Consider the following 20478-nt stretch of genomic DNA (forward strand, 5'->3'; position numbering starts at 1 on the left):
CCACAATCAATTACTCGGCAAGGCCCAGTATTTTCATCATATATCGACGGACCCCCAATAAAAACGGGCACCTCCTCCTCCTAAAGCAAGTCATAAAGAAGGAAAACAGGGACAGGTGTGTGTAAGATTAGGCATGGTTTGTGTGCGATGAAAGGTTTATGATATGTTGTGCCTTGATACTAATCTCATTCGGCCACTGGGAAAGGAACTGGCCGAACAGGTTTGGCTTCAGGCAGTGGAGACAGCTTGCCTAGGTCACAGAGGAGTCAGCAAAGGTGTACGTGTCCTTCAGACTCGTTTTGGCCTTAATCCTTTGGCCTATGTGAGGGCAATCACAAAATGGCTGCCGTTAACAAAATGGAACCCGAGGGTTCAGGACGGAAACTCTGATTTCAGGGTGATTTCGTCACCCGAATATGACTAAAATGCTTGTGCATAGTATTCTAATCATTCTCGGTCTGCTGATACCAAAATCGTCATAATACGACGATGTTTATAACACGGGTCCAGAATTTTCAGTACCACAGACCCTCCTTTTGCCCTTACATAGGCAATAACCTATACTCACGCTAATCTGAGTCCAGGTCTATATTCATAAAGTCATTGAGATGTTGCTGTAGCATCATCCTATTACTTAGCTCGTTTCTTGATACAGGTTTCCTTACACACGATGTAGCTCAGAGGCCACATATTGCAGGAGCACACTGTACACACAGACCGAACAGGAAAAGAATGGCTAAGATCATCCCAATGACTATCAGAATCTTCCATCCCCAGGCGGATATCAGTTCCCAGAACCACCCCATCAATGACCAATCTCCTTTATCCATGTGAATAGATTCAGAGATCTTATGCAGTTTGGAAATGGCCTGGTAGACTGTCGGAGCGTTATCTGGGATGAAAACACAGCAACTTGATTGGATCATTTTACATACCCCACCTCGGTCTGCAAGTATGACGTCTAATGCGACCCTGTTCTGAAGAGTCATAAGGCGATCCGACTGGAGCTCAGCCGTCAAATTACTAAGGGCACCGGCGGTTTAAACTACAGTGGATTCAACCACCCTTGTCAATTGCCTTATGTTCCTGCTGTTTACCATAGGTCCCCAAAACGGCAGAAAACCCTTTACGAAATCTCCAAATTCTTGTCCTGCAGTGTCTTCCTCACTGATGACACCTCTAACTATCCTTGTCTTATGGTAATCTGCCGCAGCCGTGTAGGTGGGAGGCAACAGGAACGAAACAAAACATGTGCCCGAGAAGTCAGGGGGCAACCATGTATAGGCTCTATCATGGCAGATGAAGTAGGTACCTTTAGCTGCTAGAAACGAAGGGGAAATCTGAGACGTAAAAACATATGTTTCAGTGCAGATACTTTTCCCTAACTGAGCTCTGGGATTCTTGGCATTACGGCACAGCTTCTTGCAAAAGATTGTCACTTTCTTGTTCAGAAATTGTTCCTTTTACACGTGCATCGCTAAAAGGCAGAAAACGAGGCACAGTCTCAGTCTCAGAGTCAGCGATCCCCTCCTGGACCCACCGGTCGTACGGTAGAGGCAAAGGGACCCTCTTGCAGTGTACGCCGTGGATCCAGTTCTTTTTCCATTCCACTCGAACAGCTGATCTTGTTGAGAGAAGGACGAGGTGAGGGCCGGTCCAACGGGGCTGGTCATTCTTTGTCCGTTGGAAGTTCTTGACCAGCACCCATGATCCAGGATCGATAGGATGTCCTGGAGCTTCAGAGACCTGAGGCAGAGTATCATGAACCTGTTTGTGTAAAACACGCAATTTAGCCGTCAATTCATACAAATAATCAAGTAGTACAGGGTGTTCGATCTCACTGAATTTTGTCGGCCTTGGCACTCGCTATATGTTGGCCGGGCGGCCGAACACAATTTCATAGGGACTAAGTTCCACTCACGAATGCACAGTCATTCTTGTTGATAGGAGGGCTAAAGGCAGAGCGTCAGGCCATTTAAGACCAGAACTCGCTTGGATCTTGGCCAATTTCAGTTTTAGTGTGCCATTATAGCACTCTACTAGTCCAGCTGATTGGGGGTGATTTGCAGCATGGAATTTTTGTTGTATACCTAGCCCTTCACATACTTTCTTCATCACTCGACCCACAAATTCACTCCCATTATCACTCCAGACCATTCTCGGCATTCCAAACCTAGGGAAAAATTATTTGACGAGGGCTTTAGCTGTGTATATGGCAGTGTTGTCTTTTAAGGGATATGCTTCTACCCATCTCGAAAAGGCACAAACAACAATCAGTACGTATTTCAGATTGTTGGACCGTTACCATGTGGATGAAATCTAGCTGCAAAACCTCGAATGGATACGTTGGAGGCGCAAAATGACCAGCTGGAGTTGGGGTTCCCCTACCAGGATTGTATTTCAGACACACCATGCAATTCTTGACCACATTCTCTGCACACTTAGGAATTCCAGCATTTTGCCATACTGGAGCTAACAACTTACAAATCCCTTTCACACTGATATGAGCCATTCCATGGGCCATTGTTACCACTGCAAGCACATACGCATCGGGTAACAACCATCGCTGATGTTCTGACAATTCAACCCAACAACCATTTGCATCCAATTTACCCGTACTCTCTCTCCACACACTCATCTCTTTGTCTGAAGCTTCAGCTTGAATAGACTTCACACTCTCTATCGTATCTTCACACATTCCAACGTCACCAACCCATCTTGCAGAGCCTGCAACATACATTCGATTTATTACATCTTTTGCTGTTTCTTTTGCGATTTCGTCAGCAAATGCATTTCCACGACCAACATCATTAGTAACCTTTTTGTGTGCACCGCATTTCACAATCGCAACTTGTATTGGCAAGGTCAGTGACTCAAGAAGCTCATTCACCAACTGACCATGTTGTATCTTAGCTCCATGCGAAGTCAGGAGCCCACGTTCTTTCCACAATCGTCCAAAACTATGAGCCACACCAAAGGCATACTGGCTGTCAGTATATATGGTCACTCTTATTCCTTTCGACAACACACACGCTCTCGTAAGTGCAATCAATTCTGCTGCTTGAGCTGAATTATGTGGGATACGTGCAGTTTCAACAATCGTATGCAAAGTTGTGACAGCATATGCCACAGTCGTATCACCATTCGGAAGCTTGAAGCATGAACCATCCACCCATAAGGTCCCGACACACTTCACAAGAGGAGTATCTTTTAGATCTACTCTCCCTTTCGTTTCTTCTTCTGTCCTGAGAAAACAATCGTGCTGTTCGGCATCATCTGTCTCTTCTGAAATCGGCAATAATGTGGCTGGATTCAACGTATTGCACCTCTTTATGTGCACATGACTCGCTAACAGTGTCAACTCGTAACCTGACAAACGAGCACTAGTTAAGTGCTGTGTCTTGGTCCTGTTTAACAAAGTGTCCACCGCATGTGGAACCATCACAATCAACATATTATTCATCACTAATCCAGCAGACTGTCGGATAGAAACAGCTGCTGCCGCTGTGGCCCTCAAGCAACTTGGCAACGCCTTAGCTACCGGATCCAAAGTCGACAAAAAATATGCGCATGGACGCTGTTTGTCTCCGAAAGACTGTGTCAGTACTGACAATGCACAGCCTGCTTTCTCATGGACATACAGTGTAAAGGGCTTACTGTAGTCGGGGGTACCCAACACAGGAGCCGAACACAATGCATCACGCAATTCGGAAAAACTTTTCTGACAATCTTCAGACCACGGAATGGGATTTGGTGTATCTTTACAAGTTAATGCCACCAAAGGTTTGGCCAACAAAGAAAAATTCGGTATCCATTGTCTGCAATATGATGTAATGCCCAAGAAAGCACGTACTTCTCTCTGTGTCCTTGGGACACTCAATTTTGCAATTGCCTGAATTCTTTCTGGGGTCAGTTTCCTTCCCTCCTTCGATAAGAGGTGACCTAAGTAGGTTACTTCTTGTCGACAATATTGCAATTTTGAAAGAGACACTTTGTGATGCAAATCATACAAATGACGCAACAACGACAAGGTTGCTTGTTAACAAATCTCCTCAGTATCTGCAGCGACTAGCAAATCGTCGACGTACTGGATAAGGGTAGCGCCATCAGGAAAAACAATCGTATCAAGCTGGGTTTTTAAAGCCTGGCTGTATATCGATGGACTTTCACAGTAGCCTTGAGGAGCGCGTTTGAAGCGGAAGCTTCGGCCTCCTAAACTGAAGCCAAAAATATCCCTGCTCTCCTCGGCAATCGGGATGCTGAAGAAAGCATTCTTCAAGTCAATCACCGAGAACCAAGTGGCTGAAGCTGGAATCATAGTCAATAGGGCAGTGATATCAGGGACAACGGGAAACCGTGGCACAACTATTTTATTTACCTCTCTAAGATCAATCACAAACCTGTAAACAGGTGGCTGGGAAGGATCGGTACGCTTCAAAACAGGCAGAACAGGACTATTACAAACGTTGCCTCTTGTCTCTTCAATTACATCTTTTTCGATCAGATCATAAATGATCGCTAACAACGCCTTTTCACCTTCGCTAGAGATCTTGTATTGGGGAATGCGCGGCATTCTAACATTGGCTTTCAATGTTACAATATATGGCGGTATTTCCAAAAGACCCACGTTGTTAGGACCAGTAGCCCAAAGAGCATCCGGAAGAGAAGACTATTCTGTCGGAAGTGTATCCTTCGACAAATACATCGGGGAGACCACTCTCTTGCCCAGTGTAAGTTGTACTCCCGAAGGAGAACAATACAACGTCGCATATAGTCTTTTCAACAGATCCAATCCTAGAAGGTTCTCCCCACAACCTGTCGTCAGAATAAGGGGTGCTTCAAATTCATAAGGTCCAACAGAAAGAGACATAGGACTAGAAATCGGGTTCCTAACCGGGGCGCCAGAAAAACCTACTGAAACATTCATATCGCCAGACAAAGGCGCGCCAGGGAGTTTTGAGTGCATAATAGAACTCTTTGTAGCACCAGTATCCAACAGAAAAGGCTCTGACACACCTGATGTAATCACCTCAACATAAGGTCCACTCTGATCTACTGGAACTGAAACAACTCCCTCTCTTTGTCCATGGCTGTCCTAACAATCATTACCATTCATTTCCTCACCTTCATTATAGTAATCGTCCGTATAGTACTGAGCGGTCTTACCAGATGAACCTCGCTGTTGATCAAAACTATTCATCGAGTTCTGTGGAGGCAAAGAAAGTACATTCTGTCCATGACCTCTACCTCTAGGCGCTTGTTGAGCACCTCTACCTCTTACACCAGAAACACCATTCGTACGCTGCAACAAAACCGGACAACTATTTTTGTAATGACCCTCTTCTTTGCAATACGCACACTGATTAGGACCATACGGAAAACGCTGTTGAGAAGACTCGTTTCTTTGCGAGTTTCTCGAATACTGCTGATTCTGCTGACAATCACGTTGATTATTAGTACGGGGTGGATAAGCTTGCTGTAGAAGAATTTTCGTTTTCAATTCCTTAGTCTTCTTATCCGCTTTCTCTAACTCATCTTTGTGCCTATTTTCATAGTACTTGGCAGTAGCCAAAATCTGTGCTGACGTGGAAACAGCCCAAGCACTTTCAGAATCCTTCAACTTATTGCACAATTCGGGAAGCAAATTATGTACAAATTTGTCAACAAACAATCTCTGACCGCCCTCTGTAGCCATATCCTGACCACTATGGTCGACGAAGGTCTCTTCGAACCTCGTGAAAAAGTCAGACACCGTTTCGTCTTTCTTCTGATTACATGCAGACAACTTGTCCCAATTGACACGCAATTCGGGCATTAAAGTCTTCATATACGTAATAATCTTATCAGGAAGTTCAGTAATCAAATCCTCAGGCTTAGTACCACCTACTTGCCTATTGTCGGCATCTCTAAGATTAACCCATGTATCACCCAATTCAACCGCACGATCCGTATGACGAATCTTACTCCAAATAGGTTGTGGAACAACATTGCCAAATAACATGTCGATGTCCGCCAAATTCATAATACACAAACCCACAGTCTGATCAACTCTTTATAGTACCCTGCTGGATTTTTGCGTGGATCAGGCAAAGACTGCTTAATAGCTAAAACTTCAGCACGTTTCCATGGAACATGCACCCAGACACGCTTAAAATGAGCCGGTACAGCTGGCGGATTATTACCTGCACCAGCAGCCACTTCTTCTTTCCCCACCGGAGGAACCTCTCTCATTGGATATTGTCGTGCCTTTCTCCCAACTGAAGAATCAGGCCCAAACAATTGTCGAGAGAGACTCACTCCTAAATGACAACAACATCGCGACCGCTTTCCCAACATCATATGGACTTACAATAGTTCCTTTCGCAAATTTGGAACGTATGCTGTACAACTCGTCAGGAGCTTGCCCCACTTCCTCATCCCATTTTTCAATAAGAAAAGCACACATCGTATCGAAAAAGTACCGTTGCTTCGGTGCTTCCCATTGAAGGAAAACATGCATAACACCCTCAAGATCATACTGTGTATCGTACGTAATCCATTTACGCGCCATGTGGTCCAAAATCGTACGCTCATCCATATTCGGCAACTGACTACGTGACTGCCTACGCTCAGTAACAGGGGACATACCCAATTGTCCCAACAAAGGAGAAAAGAAACCAGTAACTGCAGTAGTTATTCGTTGTCTAGCAGAAGGAGAAGGTGAAAGAATAAGAGAAGACGGAACAATAGCAGAAGAATTCGAAGTCGGAATGGAGGGAGCATTAAGAACAGGTGTAGGAGTAGCAGACGAAGAAGGAGGCAAAGGTGGCGGCCCCTGAGGAGGCTGCGCCAAAGGAATAGTAGCCACCGGAAAGGGAGCTGGCTGTTGTGGAATCACAGGTGGTACAACAACTGGGTGTTGTGCAACCACAGCCGGTGGCGGTGGCGCCGTAGCATTTTGTGCATAAGGGGGTGGCGAACTCAAGAGATGCGACATTAAAGGATCTTTCTCAAGATCTTTCTTTTCTTCCTGTTCTTTACGCGGCAAAACTGGGTAGCATCTATCTACCGCTAACTTCTTCACCCTAAGCATCTGCTCGCTTTCTTGCTCCTCCTCATTATCCCTAAACGCAACAGCAGCTTGTACCATTGACATACCTCGTTCTCGTTTATTTTTCTTTGCTAATTTCATTTCTCTCTGTTTGGCTTCTTTGCGCCATATGCGAAAAGAGCCAAACATTGCCGGCCGGGCTTTCTTCTTAAAAAGTTTAACCTCTTGATTATCCAAAATCTCTGCGTCAAAACTACCATATTGGGGCCATTTTAAAACACCATCTTTCCTGGTGTATTGGATCCATACTTCATTACGGAGGAACCGGGCACGAGTCCTCCAATCGGGAATCCCTATTACAACCAAGCCAAAACATATTTCCAAGTCTGCTAAAACCAGGCATCTTCGCTCTCTAGTCTAGCTTCAAACTTCAAAGGATTATCGAATACGATAGTCTCGTGAATACACGAGTCCCTCGGCTTTGGTACTTGCAAGTTCCAAATTAAAGCGATCCCAAGGGGATACCCAAAAACTAAGAACCAAACTAAGGACTGGGAGACGCTCCACTCATACTTAACTGAGGTATCGATGAAGTCACCAGAAGACTCGTCTAACGTTTCGCTCTACCAATCATCAAGGGTCCAAAACACGGCGATAGTCAGGGCAGCAGTCCTTCGTAGCCGTCGGGAAGCGGGGAACCTCGCAGCAAAGACTTTCGGACCACGTCGACATGCAGGGGTCGATGAAGTGGCGGCCTTCCTTCAGAATTTTCACACGAAGTTCCTCACAAACCTCTGGCTTGGACCGGTACCGCTGATATCGCCCCATGTTGGGCGCCAACTGAAGTACTGGGTTTTTAAGAACCCAGCGGTGCCAGGGAACACACCCTAAGACTTCGAGTCCTTCCTGTTTCAGACTATAGAAACACAGAGTCTTCTTGGTTAAGTCAAAGATCGTATTTATAGCTGCAGCCAATAACAGGTATCCTAGAAGTACAACACAGTGTATATTATCAGGAGACTGCTCACCTTACAAAGCCAGCCTTCTCTTTTTATACAAAATATTATGCTTTAGGCAAACATTCCTTATTTTACAGTTGACCATTCACATATTTTCACTACAAAGACAAAGCAGAGTCATGATGACAAGCCCAAATTTTAGTTTGTCCAGCCCACAATCAATTACTCAGCACGGCCCAGTATTGTCATCAGATATCGACGGACCCCCAATAAAAACGGGCACCTCCTCCTCGAAAAGCAAGTCATAAAGAAGGAAAACAGGGACAGGTGTGTGTAAGATTAGGCATGGTTTGTGTGCGATGAAAGGTTTGATATGTTGTGCCTTGATACTAATCTCATTCGGCCACTGGGAAAGGAACTCGCCGAACAGGTTTGGCTTCAGGCAGTGGAGTCAGCTTGCCTAGGTCACAGAGGAGTCAGCAAAGGTGTACGTGTCCTTCAGACTCGTTTTGGCCTTAGTCATTTGGCCTATGTGAGGGCAATCACAAAATGGCTGCCGTTCACAAAATGGAACCCGAGGGTTCAGGACAGAAACTCTGATTTCAGGGTGATTTCGTCACCCGAATATGACGAAAATGCTTGTGCATAGTATTCTAATCATTCTCGGTCTGCTGATACCAAAATCGTCATGATACGATGATGTTTATAACACGGGTCCAGAATTTTCAGTACCACACCCGGACAGGGAAAGGATGATTATGGTCCATAGTACATTGTGAATAAAAACTCTGTACAACATTCCTTGGCTTTATGTATGTATGTTTGAATGTCTCACCAATTCATTCTATTTCCTTCCTTTCCCTGTCCGAGACCACATCCTGAGGGAAGCAGAAGGGAGGGGTAGTGGGGGCACTGTAAGTGCGCATGTGGTTTTGGCCAGCTGTCTTAGGTCACAGGCATCCAGGTCCTGATTGAGCACCAGACCAGCCCGCTTAGACCAATTCCAATACTTCTCTCATGCTGGGTAATAGTATTACCAGCATAAGAGCAGCATCTAGATTGGCATAGGGGAGTCTGGGAGCCTGTGCACTCACCCATGGACTGCCTGGAGTTGACAGGAGCAGAAGACGACTGAGCTGGCAGGTAAGTATTCTTATTCTTTTTTTTTTCTCCCAAGCTTCTCACCACTTCTCTATCAACAGCAGCTTCCACTTGCAGGGGTATTCTTAACAGGTTGGGCAGCAGCCAAGAAAAATTCTTAGAGGATTTAGTATGGTGTGCAAGCATTAAAAGCAATGCAACATACAGAGAAAACTCCCTTATTTGCACCTGTATTTGACCATGTGATCACATCTGAAACTGTGCACATGTATAATTAGCTTTTACAAAGCCACTATTCAGAGTAAAGCAAGCAAGCCCCATAGTGAAACTTTGGGCCTTCCCTTTTTATGTGTAGAAACATAAGGAGAAGTGGACTTTTTATTTTAGATGAAGTTGAGAGAGATATTTCATTGGCACAGTTCTCTAGTTTAGAAGCGACCAAAGGGATCTGATTTTCATTTCATATATCAGAATTTCATTTGATGTGTTGTACTTATCCGTGTGTGAATTTTTGAACATTGTCTTTTCCCAGGAAATGACTGGCTGAATAGTAATCCTAGTGCTAGGCATGTCTGACCCTCATTACCTCCCTGAGAAAGACTTGGACTGCTCTGTATCACTATCCTGAGAGTCAAATGCTAAAGGTGTGTACCTAAGGAGGATATTTACTGGACTTGTGGCACAGGGCAGCCCAGCTAGTTATTTTGCTGCACTGCCCTGCATCATTCCTGTCCTTTCCCCCTGTGATGGTGACATTTTGGCAGCCTAGTGCCAACTCAGACTCCTTTGCACCGTGCATGACGTAAACCTCTCAGTCAAATTCATAAAGCCTGCAAAGCCACTTTCAAAAATATAGAATAATAATTATTGCAGCGCAAATTGGTGAGTTACCTTACTCTGTGCACGGAAGGCATTCCTAGGGCATTGGGATGCGCTTCCTTGCCATTTCCATGGTAAGGTGTATCTGAAAGAGACACGTTAGTGATAGATTCCTTACCTTAGAATATCCCCAGGAGTCAGACTGGATCCGGAAATTTTTGCGTAGCAATACCCCTGCGCGTCGGTAGGCATCGTCTGCGGCTCTGCGTCCGTCGTCGGCGTCGTTAGCGCCGGAATGACGTCGTCGGAGTACTTAGACGCCGCCCATGCGCGCTGACGTCAGTTCTTCTTTTTTCCGCGCCAGCTAGCGCAGATCCGGAGAAGCTCTACTCCTAGTCATTTTTTGACTGAACTTTTTGATCACTCTTGTTCTTCGAGTCTTCGACTCTATCGGTGCCGGTAGGGATGCCCGGGTTCAAGCCCATCTCAAAGTGCGACCGACTGATGTCGGTCATGGACCCCGATAGCTGGTGCCGGAAGTGCCTACGCATCGACCATGACGATCGAACCTGCTCCGACTGCCGGGCCCTGACGTCGAAGGCTAGGTGGGAGCGGTCCCGCAAGCAGCTCGAGCTGCGGCAGTTGGCCCCGCGCCACTCCAGGTCCCGGTCCCGGTCCCACGGGAGGTCGAGGTACAGGTCACGAGGTCGGAGTCATCGAAGCTCCGGGAGTGGACACCGGTCGTCAGGCTCCAAGTCCTCAGGTAAGAGGCATGAGATGTCAGAGCGACGTTATCGTTCCTCCGACCCACCCCGACGCTCGCACGATGCGGCCTGCATGACACCTTCAGGTCCCTGGGCACGGCGCAACGCCAGAGGAGATCGAGCGGTACCTCATGGCCATGAGGTCCCTCCCTCCTCAGTCTGGTTCCATGGCGCCTTTGTACCCAACGGTCCCGACCGGAGGCCCTAGCGGGTCGGGTGCTTCGGCTCCGATGCCGCCGGGTGCTTCGGCCACGGCGCCGCCGGCGACTTCGGTCCCGGCGCCGCAGGACCTCACTGGATCCGCTTCCGGATCCGGGTCGTCGGCGGTCGACCTTACGACCTCACCGGCGCCGGCCCCACGGGTGTCGCCCCTGGCGCCCGCTGTGGACGCTGTCCCCAATTTCCCCAACGGTCCGACTCTGGCTCCGGAACGGCGCCGCTGGGCGCCGCTTCCGCCGACCTTTGGAGATTTTTATTTCCACGAGGAGGCCCCGTCTACGACTCCTGTTTTGCAGGTTACGGGTGACGAGGAGGATTGGGAGGGGTCTGAGGACCCTCTGGCACTGGAGTGCCAATCTCAACAGGACTGGACATATGAGCTTGGGGAGGCCAGTAGTCTTGACACATCGCCAGACACTGGATTTACCTCCCCGCCGACTGTGGCTTCGGAGGAGGGGTCTACATATAGTGTAGTGTTGACGAAGGAAGCCAAGGCCTTACACCTTGAGCTCCCCGTCGTGGCCGTGAGGACTAACCTCCTCACTGAGGTCCTCAAACCGCAGTCAAGCTCCAGCGAGCCTCTGCTGCCGTTCAATGAGGCCTTATGTGACGTTCTTGTGGGCACTTGGTCCAAGCCCGCCACAGGTCCGCCTGTGGATAGGAACGTGGCCAGAAGCTACCGCCCAGCCCCGGGCGACCCATGCATTTTGTCCACCCACCCACCCCCGAGAGCCTGGTCATCCAAGCCTCCAACTCCCAGACCGCATTCCCGTCGGCTCCGCCCGACCGGGAATCCAAGAGATACGAACAGTTGGGGAAGGTGTTCTCGTCTGTTAGCCTAGGGCTGCGGTCTGTCAATACCGCCTGTCTCTTGGGCCGCTACACCCACACTCTGTGGGACACGGTTGCGGAGGTGCTGCCACAATGCCCGGAGCAGGTCCGGGCTAAACTCGCGCAAACCCTTGCGGAGGGCAGAGATGCAGCACGTTATTCTATCCGGTGTGGGCTGGATACAACGGACTCACTGGGCAGGGCAATGGCAACGACGGTGGCGGTTCGACGCCACGCCTGGTTGAGGTCCGCCAACTTCTCGGCTGATGTCCAGGCCACACTCCTGGACATGCGGTTTGATGGCTGTCACCTCTTCGGCGACAAGGCAGACCATGCGCTGGAACGTTTTAAGGACTCCAGGGCTACGGCCAAGTCCTTGGGCCTCACGGCCCCACGCCAGCAATCGGGTGCCTTTCACTCCTTTCGTGGCACGGAAAGGGCGGCCCCACACGTGCTGCCAGCCACGCGCTGCAAAATGTTCAACAGCGCGATGGCGGCCGTGGAAACCGCTGTGGCGGTGGTCAAGGACAACGGCGAGGCCAGTCAACACCTCCCTCCACTGCACCCGCCTCAAAACCTTCCTAGTCCGAGTTTTCAGGCCCATGTGACGCCTGTGGGAGGCAGGGTTTGCCATCACCTCTACCAGTGGCGCACTATCACATCGGACAGGTGGGTGCTGCAGATCGTCCGAAGGGGCTACTCCCTCCACTTCGAGGCGACCCCTCCATCCATGCCACCGCAATGCCACCGCGTGTCGGGGGATCACTTGCAACTTCTGCAAGAGGAAGTCACTGCCCTCTTGGCCAAGGGGGCCATCGAGCGCGTTCTTTGGCCAGAAGTAGGGTGTGGATGTTATTCCCACTACTTTCTGCTACCCAAGAAGGGCAAAGGGGGCCTATGCCCTATCTTGGACCTGCGAAACGTCAACGGCTTCCTCCGGAAGGAGAAGTTCAAGATGCTGACTTTGGCTCAGGTCCTAGCTGCCCTGGACCCAGAAGACTGGCTGGTAGCGTTGGACTTGCAGGACGCGTATTTCCACATCCCCGTCCTGCCGGCCCACCGGCGTTACCTGCGGCTCACGGTAGGCCAAGAGCACTTTCAGTTTACTGTGCTCCCCTTCGGCCTTACCAGCGCCCCACGGGTGTTCACGAAGGTGATGGCGGTGGTCGCAGCTCATCTGCGCAGGTTAAGGATGTCATTCTTCCCCTACCTAGACAACTGGTTGCTGAAGGCGGGCTTACCACAGACAGTCGTCAGCCACCTCCAGACTACGGCCGACCTCCTGCATTTGCTGGGGTTCTCCATCAATGTGCCGCCGAAGTCACACCTGTGTCCCTCTCAGAAGCTCCTCTTCATCGGAGCGGTTCTCGACTCGGCCCAGTTTCGGGTTTACCATCCCGAACAGCGGGTTCGGGATATACAGGCTCTGATTCCCATCTTTCAGCCGTTACCCCGAGTCTCGGTCAGGTTGACGCTGCGGCTTCTGGGGCTGAGGGCTTCCTGCATCCTTCTGGTGCATCACGCCAGGTGGCGGATGCGGGCTCTGCAGTGGGACCTGAAGTTTCAGTGGGCCCAGCATCAGGGCAACCTGTCCGATCATTGTCTTGATCTCGGAGGGCACTGCGAGACAACTGCAGTGGTGGCTCACGGACCGCGACTGGGTCAGTGGCAGATCCCTCTCCCTACCCCACCCGGAGCACGTAGTTGTGACGGACGCATCCCTCCAGGGCTGGGGAGGCCACATGGGAGAGGCGGAGATCAGAGGCCTCTGGTCTCCGGCGGAGTCCCGGCTCCATATCAACCTTTTGGAGCTGCGGGCGATTCGTCTAGCACTGAAGGCATTCCTCCCCTCTTTCCGGGGGAGTGTAGTGCAGGTGTTCACGTACAACACCACCGCCATGTGGTACTGCACCAAGCAGGGCGGGGTGGGGTTGTGGACCCTATGCCAGGAGGCTCTGCGCCTCTGGCAGTGGTCCACCCTGGTGGTTCAACACCTGGCAGGCTCTCTGAATGCCAGGGCGGACGAACTCAGCCATCGGTGCATGATGGATCACGAATGTCGTCTGAACTGGGACGTGGCGCAAGACCTCTTTCAGCAATGGGGAGAGCCTTGGTTAGATCTATTCGCCACAGAAGAGGACGGGCAACGTCATCAGTTCTGCGCATTGGAATTTCCAAGGCGGCACTCGCTCGGAGACGCTTTTCATCGCGAGTGGAGTTGCGGTCTATTGTACGCCTTTCCGCCTATACCACTTCTGCCCAGAGTGCTGAAGAAAATCAGGCGCGAACGGGCCCAGGTTATCCTTGTGGCTCCAGACTGGGCACGAAGATACTGGTATCCCGAGCTACTCAGCATGTCAATCGATCCCCCGATTCGTCTGCCTCTTCGGGAGGACCTTCTGTCGCAGCATCAGGGGACGGTCCTGCACCCGAACCTGTCCAGTCTCCACCTACAAGCTTTGGAGATTGAGCGGCAGCAGTTGAGGCCATTTGACTTGCCTCCCGAAGTCTGTGATATCATTCTGGCAGCCAGGCGTCCCTCCACAAAGTCGGTACACGCCTGCAGGTGGAACAGATTTGTGGCATGGTGCACAGCAAAGGCTGTGGACCCTCTCTCTGCACCCCTTTCTGAAGTTCTACTCTTCCTTCTTGCCCTTGCCCAGCAGGGCTCTGCGCTGGGCACTCTTAAGGGGTACCTTTCTGCTCTTTCCGCCTGATCAGCCTTCCTTATTCAAGTCCCCCTTTGTAAATAGATTTCCGAAGGGCATCACACACATGTTCCCTCCTGTTCCCTTCGTGATGCCCCAGTGGGACTTGAATCTTGTACTCACTTATCTAATGTGTGCTCCCTTTGAGCCGCTCCATAACTGTCCTCTCCGTCTTCGTACCCTGAAGACTGCTTTCCTGGTTGCCATCACCTCTGCCAGGAGAGTGAGTGAGCTCCAGGCTCTTTCTTCTACTCCACCTTTCCTCTCTGTTCATCCGGACAAGGTTGTGTGCGGACAAGACCTTCCTTTCTGCCCAAGGTTGTCACGGCCTTCCCCATCGGGCAGTCCATTACTTTATCCACCTTCTTTCCGCCTCCGCATCCCTCGAAAGAGGAAGACAGGCTCCACCGTCTGGACCCTAAACGTGCGCTCTCTTATTACCTGGATCGCACACTCCAGTTCCGGGTGGATTACCAACTCTTTGTTGGTTACGTGGGCGCGAAGAAGGGAAAGGCGGTACACAAGAGGACCATTTCGCGGTGGATCATCTTGTGTATTCAGGCATGTTACTCCATGGCCAAAAAGGAGCCCCCTGCTGGATTGCGGGCTCATTCCACTCGAGCCACGGCAACAACTACTGCCTTGGGCTGAGGAGTCCCCTTACAGGACACTTGCCAGGCAGCTGCGTGGGCCTCGCTGCACACGTACGCAAGACACTACTGCCTGGACAGTCAAGTCCGGAGGGATGGCTTCTTTGGCCGTTCCGTCCTCCAGGACTTTCTGGTGTGATATTGGTTCGCAGACCCACCACCGGGGTTGGTATTACTGGGGTATCTATTCTAAGGTAAGGAATCTATCACTAACGTGTCTTTCAGATGCACAAGTTACTACTTGTGTAACCATATATCTGTAAGAGACATTAGTTAGTGATAGATTCCTTACCCACCCACCCATCCTCCCCGTTCTGCGAACCGATATCCAGGGTTAAGGCCATCCCCTTTCAGGGCCCTAGTTTCTTGGCACCAGTGTTGGTTCTATCATGGCTCTGCGTATCTGGCGCTGAAAAGCTGTGTATCAGAACTGACATCAGCGCACATGGGCGGCGTCTAAGTACTCCGGCGACGTCATTCCGGCGCTAAAGACGCCGATGACGGACGTGGAGCCACAGACGACGCCTACCGACGCGCAGGGGGATTGCTACCTAAAAATTTCCGGATCCAGTCTGACGCCTGGGGATATTCTAAGGTAAGGAATCTATCACTAACTAATGTCTCTTACAGATATATCGTTACACAAGTAGTAACTTGTGCAACAAGGAGAAATATGTTTATTTCTCCTCGTTTTTTCCTCTAAGTGTGCTGCATTTTCTAATTGTAGTTTGTAGTTACCCACAGTTTTAGTTATACCAACCTCTAATTCGAACACTAAGAGAAAAGAATGTTAGCACCTTTTGGCTAAATGTATGCTATGATGTATTGTAAAGTTGTTGAACAAAGATTTCTTATTTCCTTGATTATTTGCAGGAAAATGCTACATTATTTAAGGCTGATGAGACAGCTCCTACATGGAAAGCTTACGTGGAGTATGTGGATAAGATGGTCCTGGATGGATTCTTCAAAGTTGTCCAGAACTCTCTCCAGTTTCTTCTTAGCAACATGGGACCGGTTTGTCTTTATTTTCCATGTTTTCCTTGTTAGCGAACCTTCTTTGACATGCCACAGATTAATTGCAATTCCTATGAACATCATTTTCTCCAAGTACTAACATAGAGTTTGCTGCACCAAATGATGAATAAAAAAAAAATTTCTAGCTCTAAGTGTACTAGCATACACATTATTATTGATAGAATTCCTACTGATGACTCTAGTTATAGGTTATTGATCATCCTAATCTAGGGGAAAGGTCACAGGAAGCAATAGTCAGCCGTGATAATGTAAGGAATTCTCCCTTGAACCTGTGATACGTTCAATCAGTTCCCAGCAAGCTGTCACACATGCCCTGGTCACAAGCAAGCTGGACTAAGGGAACACCCTCGATGCTGGGATAGAAAAAAATACTCACCAGTAGGCTGCAGACCATTCAGAAATCTGCAACAAGAATCACTCTCAAATCTTACACCAAACTCGCATCATAGCACACCTGAAGGAGCTCCATAGGCTCCCCATACATAAATGAGCACAATTAAAACTCCCTGTGAGAAGTTGGCCTGATATATGATGCTCACTAATTCTAGTGATCACCTGGTATCAGTCCAAACAACCCTTATGGTGATTGGTTGTAAGTCAACCTTATAGACCAGCTATCCTAGTAGCGTGGACAAAAGCAGTCTTTAGGCTAAACTCTGAATGGCATGTGAAGCCAGCTGTTTTACCACATATAACCCCTTGAATACCAAGTGAAAAGGACACCACACAGGTTGTTATGAAAATAAACAGATATTTATTAACTAACATACACCTCTGAACTCTTTATGAAGTCAGAGGGCTAAGCACATGACAATACTCAAAAGGAAATACGAGTTCGCACAGTATTTACAAGAACGCCTGAGGGGCGCAACAAACCATATACTAAATAAATGGAATGCGAAAGTCAATCAAAGGAATGGAGCTGTCCAGAGGTTGTAGGATCGCTGGGACCACACTACCCTAACTGGAGGTAAGTAATAGGAGGCCCACGGAACGCGTGTGCAGAGTGTGAACTCACACGCGAGATGCGTACAATCGTCTATGGACAGTATAGCTTAAAGAAAAGGTGAGTACGGACGTCCCTGACTGGATAGGACTAAAACGACTGTGGAACTGGACACTATTTTACTCAGGTGTCTAGTATCAAAACTCCTGTCTTTATCTCTAGGGATAATGCTGCCACCAGTGGGGTCTGCCCCACTCAATTTCTGCTCTCTGGCAAAGGCAAGTCTTGGTTTGGCAAGGGCAAGTTCTTCCCTCTCAATCCTCAGATTGACTTCCCTCATCTTAGCTTCATGCTCTCTTCTCTGAGGGGATGTCATCCCTCTCTGAGAAGATGCCTGAGAGACATGGGTATGAATAGATCTGTTAGAGCCTCTGGAGTGAGACCTAACTCGTCTATTCCCAATGTTAAGCCTTCCTGAGAGTGGTCCGGGGGGTCCCCCATTTCCATTCTCATGGATGCTTAAGTTGGTCCTGGTGAGCCTACTGACTACTACTGGACCTTTGTCTGCCTCATCCCCTGATAACTCCTCTTCCTCTTCCTCCTCTTCACTTTCTGCTCCATGGAGGTTAAGGTCCAGGTCACCAAGGGTTCCCTCTAAGGGGGGCATGCTCCCATCTGGATTAGAGGGGCCTGTGTTAGAAGCCCTTCTGGCATCATATGTCTCTAAGAGACCTATCAGAAAAGGAGTGGTAGGGTTAGAACCCTGTTTTAGTTTCCAGGAGGTACACAATTGTCTCATCTCCTGGAAGCTAAGGGCTGCATATCTGGAAGTGACCTGTGGAGGGTCAACAACCACAAGGGCAGTCTCAGAAGACTCTCCATGGGTAGATATCCTTCTAGTGAGGTGTAAGTGGTGCACTTACCTACACTATGGGTTTACCTACTGATCCCTTGCTAAGAGTTGTAGTCAGGGTGTGCTACTCCCTTTCTACTACAACAGCTGGTTCAGTAGAACTCAGTATTTCTAAGCTAAGTTATATGTACCTTTGGTACCTTATGTAATCTTTCAAATGATATCTCAAGATTATATTTGGTAAAAACAACAGCAAGCTAAAATCCCAACCACTGCACACCAATGTGAGAAGTTGGCCTGATATATGATGCTCACTAATTCTAGTGATCACCTTGTATCAGTCCAAACAACCCTTATGGTGATTGGTTGTAAGTCAACCTTATAGACCAGCTATCCTAGTAGTGTGGACAAAAGCAGTCTTTAGGCTAAACTCTGAATGGCATGTGAAGCCAGCTGTTTTACCACATATAACCCCTTGAATACCAAGTGAAAAGGCACCACACAGGTTGTTATGAAATTAAACAGATATTTATTAACTAACATACACCTCTGAACTCTTTATGAGGTCAGAGGGCTAAGCACATGACAATACTCAAAAGGAAATACGAGTTCGCACAGTATTTACAAGAACGCCTGAGGGGCACAACAAACCATAAACTAAATAAATGGAATGCGAAAGTCAATCAAAGGAATGGAGCTGTCCAGAGGTTGTAGGATTGCTGGGACCACACTACCCTAACTGAAGGTAAGTAATAGGAGGCCCACGGAACGCGTGTGCAGAGTGTGAACTCACACGCGAGATGCGTACAATCGTCTCCGGACAGTACAGCTTAAAGAAAAGGTGAGTACGGACATCCCTGACTAGATAGAACTAAAATGACTGTGGAACTGGACACTAGGAGAGTCAAGCTACCCTTGAGCACCAAAATGCTCCTGTTACCTCACCCACAGGCTGCGGGTGCATAGGTGCCAAGTCGTGTCGGGTTCCGGTGTTGAAGTCTATGGAGCCTGGAGGAAAAGATGCTGCAGGCGGTCAGGAGGAAGATGTCCGGTGTGATCCAAGGGTGGATCAGTGAAGAGAAGAACCTGAAAGCAGAGGGGACAATGTTCAAAGTCACTAGCCAGTGACTGGAGTGGAACCAGGAGTGGAACCAGATGTCGTCATCGCGATCAGGTGAAGGTGGACGCTTGTCTTTGCAGCCACGTGGACCAGGTGGTGTCTTCGACAACCAGGATGGAGGCACGAGCTGTCCCACGCAGGCTCTCACTGTCGGCGGTGTCGTCTCTGGATTCGGGTTCAACAGCCCTTGGCAAAGGCAACCCACGCGGTGAGTGGAAACGGCGTCTGGAGTGGACCAGGAGGGTCTGGGGTGCTCCTCTTTTGGAAGGGATCAAGGGCAGTCTGGAGCAACTAGACCAGCAGCAAAGTTGTCGGAGTTGGTCGTCTAGGAGGTCACAAGCCAGCTGGCAAGTGACCAGACAACGCGTCGAGCAGCAAACAGGCAGAAGGGCCCCACGCAGATCTCGTGGAGGCTGGAGGGCTGATCTTCGATGCAGGAGCTGCTCGGGGTCGGGGCTTCTCAGTCCCCAAAGCACTTGGACGAGGATGCCTCTGAAGTTGTGCTGGAGCGAAGTGCTGCTTCTTTCAAGATGGCCGGTCTCACGTGTCTCGTTGCACCCACGGGTCTCAGCTGTGCTGCAGATGTGGGTAGAGGCCGGAGAGGTCTGGGAATCCGGGTCTCGTCGGGCTCTGAAGTCTGGATCCTTGCAGGAAGACGACAAAGGGAAGCCGCTGTACGCTGATGGTGCCTGCTGGTGCAGGGTGGACACTCCTTGCCCACAAGGGAGATATCTTCAGTCTTCTGTGGAGCTGAACGTCGAAGTCCAGAGTTTCTTCTTGGGAAGTTGTTCAGGATAATCTGATTTGGAATGGGACCAGCTCCTACCTTTATTCGGCTACAGGGGGCTGCACTACGACTAGGTCCCTCCTCTGGGTGGGACCAGGAAGGGGGGTGGTTACACTCCCTTTCCTTTGTCCGGTCTTGCGCCAGCTCTGGGGCTGGAGTGCCCCAGGAACTGGTTCTGACCGGTGTATGCACAGGGCACCTTGTGTGCCCCAGGCATGTCTCATTCCTTTGAGCCCTGTCCTACCTAATACACAAAATTCTGTCTGGGGTGGTGTTAGCACCTCCCAAGGCAGGAAACCCTTTGTCTCAGCCTCCCTCGCTGGAAGGACTCCCAGCAGCAGGAGGTCAGACTTGTGTCTGTGGTGGCAGCATCCATTTTGTGATGCTGAGGCTCTAGTTAACTTTAACCGGGGTTCACAGTTACCTACATGTCATGTCCCTCTAGAAGGGTTGAATGCTAACCCCGTCGCCAGAATTGGCGCGGGGTTAGTATTCCAATTCGTATGACACCTTACTCGACATGTTTTGATAATGTTATACCAAAGTTAGCATTTGACCGCGAGGTTCATAATGCACTTAAGAGTATATGGTATAGCGTTATCATGGAACAGCTATTAGGACTTGGTTCCGCAAGCTGCAAATGGGCTCAGCTCATG

The 20478-nt window shown here is 49.3% G+C and overlaps 1 protein-coding gene across 1 annotated transcript in view; it reads left to right on the top strand.

Moving 5' to 3' along the window:
- Positions 1-20478, top strand: part of DNAH17 (dynein axonemal heavy chain 17) — a 15539113-nt gene that overhangs the window by 3819027 nt on the left and 11699608 nt on the right. The window contains exon 18 of the mRNA XM_086931082.1: positions 15955-16095. Within this exon, the coding sequence (XP_086787208.1) occupies positions 15955-16095 (141 nt within the window). The remainder of the gene's footprint in view (positions 1-15954; positions 16096-20478) is intronic.

This window comes from Lissotriton vulgaris, chromosome 7 (assembly GCF_964263255.1).
Source record: "Lissotriton vulgaris chromosome 7, aLisVul1.2, whole genome shotgun sequence".
Lineage (NCBI taxonomy): Eukaryota > Metazoa > Chordata > Amphibia > Caudata > Salamandridae > Lissotriton > Lissotriton vulgaris.